Consider the following 3,606-nt stretch of genomic DNA (forward strand, 5'->3'; position numbering starts at 1 on the left):
GTCATACACATTCAAAATAATTATCTGCAAAAGGATCCAAGAGAGTCACTTGGAATAAGGTGCAACTAAATGATTAATATCCATTAGTCTTTCTTGCATTGAGTGAGGGTAGGTCCTACCTATATAAATGATGGCAGAATTCCTCTTATGAAATTCTATTGTTGGTGTGACTCCATAGACACTCTAGGAAATCTCACATATGGGGATATGCTATTAAGTCCAAGTCTGACCCAATGTTACTATACTCTCATGAATCTAAGTTGATTTCATAGTCTTTGAGGAAAGTGAGTTGAGTCAATGCCTCTAATTCAGACTCAACCCCAGCTCATTTTTGCAATTATACTCTCAAGTCAAATGTGAGTTATATTGACTTTGCACAAATTTGTCACCAATTTATATGTTTATAAAAGATGTAGATTGTATATTTGTTTAAGAAGATCTTGCGCTCCATAGCTGGAGGTTTGCAATTAGTGGGAATTCATAAATAAATTCCCAAAATTGTCATGCTGACCTCCTAATGCCATGGTCAAAATTTGGATGCCTAGTGGGAATATGCTTATCTTTGCACCCCACTCAAACACAAAAATAATCTAAAGTTCTAAACATGCCTTCAAAGACCCAAAAATGGCTTAACACTATAAAGTGTTAGTCCAAGAAGTCCAACAAGGTCCTAATCAACATTTCTTGAACCATGAGAGACATAAAAAATTAGATGATCCATTTAACAAACTAAAATTATTTACCCAAATGTAAAATAAAACAAACACAATGTAAACAAGCACTTAAAAATTAGAACACAAAACAAGCTCGTTTTGAGGTCTCCTCTGCCCATTACTAAAGCTCTAATGGCATCAATCTATACACACTCAAATCTCCTAGCGTACAGAAATTTATGAAGTGGGTCTTGGTGTGGCTATGATGGCATGTATGCCTTTGAACTTGAGCTAGAGGAAGAAACTATACCTAAATTTTAAGGTCCATGACCTAGAATTTATTTTTCTCCCAAGGCTTTCTTAGGTCCCAAATTTGCACTTTGGGATTGTTCTAGGCCTATTCAAAGATTAGATTGGTGCCAAGACTATTGTACCAATTTCATGGAATCATGGATTTGAATGAAAGCCCTCCAAGCATGAGACCTCTTTTATAACTTGGGGGCATTAAATTTAATGATGGACTTCTCTTTGCTACTAGTGATGCAAAAACTATCAGAAAGTTTTTGGGGTTCCTAAATTTGAAGCTACAACAAAACCTTCAACCTATTCTCCCTTTTGTAAATGGATTTATGTGAAATTTTTAAATATGATTTATAATATATATCTTGCAATATCATTAACTAATTTTATCAGTTTTTGGACACATTGCTTGTAATGCAATCAAACAACCACTTGCCCACTTTTCAAACTCACTTCTTGGATAGAACTATCCTCCCATATGCACTCCACATTTTGTGAAGCTACAACTTGCAACTATAAATTTGAAGGGGAATATTATACCAGGTGTCCAAAAGAAAACCTGAATATTATAATTCATCTCTACAATGTGGGAAATAGTTTCTATTTCCATTATGTTTTACTTTGTTGCAATAAAGAATCAAGTACATGGATTCAACTTACATTGAATGGGAGTAAATATTCTAATACATTTCTTATGTTGGTGTCTTCAAGGACATGACTCATTTCTCAAGCACAAAATATGTAAACAAAAGAACTATAAACTTTGTAGTTTTACACTTGAAAACTAATTGAAAAATGTGTAATGTCATTAACTATAGTTTAATACAATTGAATTGGAAGAAATGAATAGTTTCATTTACTCTAAAATTAAAACATAAAAGCAAAGTGTGATTGTTATTAAAAATACAAATTTGATCTCAAAAATATTTCAATTAAATAGTTTTTTTTTTAAATGATGATTTTGATGAAATTAAAATTCTTAAAAAATTAAGTTAAGTATTTTTCAACACCATTATGAGTTTGTAACTGAACTAACAATATAAACAAATTCAAAGATGGAAAATATGCAAATTGAGAAAACTATATATCATTCAAAAAAAATGACAATAAAAATGTGGCCTCTCCTATTGGCCTTGGAAGTCATTAGGCTCAATTTGGTCACATTTGGAATAAGAACCACATCCAAATTTGCCCTTGAATTTAGTATTCCTCCAAATCAATCACAAAAACCTCCATTTCACACTTTCTCAAACACCAAAAAAGATTCAGTGGTTTCTGACGTTCCCTTAGAGAACAACCCTAGTCCTCGGTTGGATTATTGTATGCCTACAAAGTTTACAAACCTGTGATATAGCAAATAAAAAATTGGCCACAAAATTCTAAAACGTCCTGGCCTGTCTAACAACGGCGTTAAGCAACATTGCATCTACGCTACTGTTATTTGGAAGGACTTCTGGAAAGAGATCAAGATTGAGATGTTCTATGGAACCATCCAATGTAAAGAAATGCCAACTAAATCGAGAAAATGCTCTCCTATTTATCTCATCTGTTTCTGGTGGTTCTGGAAGGGGCGTTTCGTGCAGTATATCGTCACTGTGAAGAATGGCCTGCAAATGTTTCAATGAAAGAAGATACCGAATTCGATAAATATCTTTCTTGATCCCCTTAAAACTGTCGCACAATATGATAATCTTGTTCAAATTGGTAGGGGTCCAGTTTGCTAACAAGACATTGTCAATGAGACCAGTTGGGCAGTGAGGAATGAAAAATAAGGTGGGCCTCTCCACTGTCCGTTTCCCATATTCATTAACGGAAAGAAAAGTGCAGTTGAAGGCATTGATAGCTTTTTGCTGCACAGGAGGCACAGATGGATCGTACACCACAATATCACTCACCCATTGGAATTTTTTTCTTAATAAAATAACAAACGCTAACTGCGTACTGTTGCACATTTCTACTCTTGGGCCTCCCACTACATTCTCCAGCACTCCAACGCCATAGAGAACCAGTTGTAATTGTGAATGCTGGGGGTCTGCGGCTATCACCTTTCTTATTCGTGCAACCAGTTTGGGGTCTCGCATCTGTCGCTGAAAATCTCGGAAGAAGGAAGACCTCTTTAACATTTTTACAGCAAATTGTACTCTGGCTACAATGTCTTCAATTCTTTTATTATCTTCTGTTTCTACAACAGAGGCAGAGGCAGACGTATTCTCTTGCATAATTGCCAATCCAGAGGAATTCTCCATAATCTTACGGACTAACGAGGAGAACGGTGGTATCACTGAGTTGAAAGTTCTTCCGTCTATAAAATACCGAGGAAAAATATGGAGTTAGAATCCTTGAAGATGTGGATTGACATTTTGTGTTTGGTTGTGTCGGCTAACGGCTAGCGTTGCGATTGATTTTTTATCTCTATTTCCATTTTTGCGTATAATTTGATTACGTCTCATAGTTAAGTAAACGTTTTCTTTAATATTTATCTCTTTTTATTTTTGAGTATAATTTGATTAAGTTTAAATGTTTTTTTTTATATTTAATGTTTATATTTTAGTTAATTAAATGTTTTTCTTTATATTTTATATTTTATATTTATATTTTATTAGAATGGACATGCTAAATAGCTACCGCCCTTAATTTGGAAGATGGGTATTTA

At 34.1% G+C, this 3,606-nt stretch overlaps 1 protein-coding gene across 1 annotated transcript; it reads right to left on the reverse strand.

Annotated features, from left to right (window-relative positions):
- Window positions 1-2,332: 2,332 nt before the first annotated feature.
- On the reverse strand, window positions 2,333-3,199 carry LOC149234345 (protein SENSITIVITY TO RED LIGHT REDUCED 1-like). The gene has a single exon (XM_089368243.1). The coding sequence runs from the start codon at window positions 3,197-3,199 to the stop codon at window positions 2,333-2,335; it is 867 nt and encodes a 288-aa protein (XP_089224369.1).
- Between the last annotated feature and the right edge of the window lie 407 nt (window positions 3,200-3,606).

The sequence above is a fragment of the Pinus tabuliformis genome, chromosome 8 (genome assembly GCF_031772625.1).
Source record: "Pinus tabuliformis cultivar Carrire ecotype Pingquan chromosome 8, CPIR1, whole genome shotgun sequence".
NCBI classification, from domain to species: Eukaryota; Viridiplantae; Streptophyta; class Pinopsida; order Pinales; family Pinaceae; genus Pinus; species Pinus tabuliformis.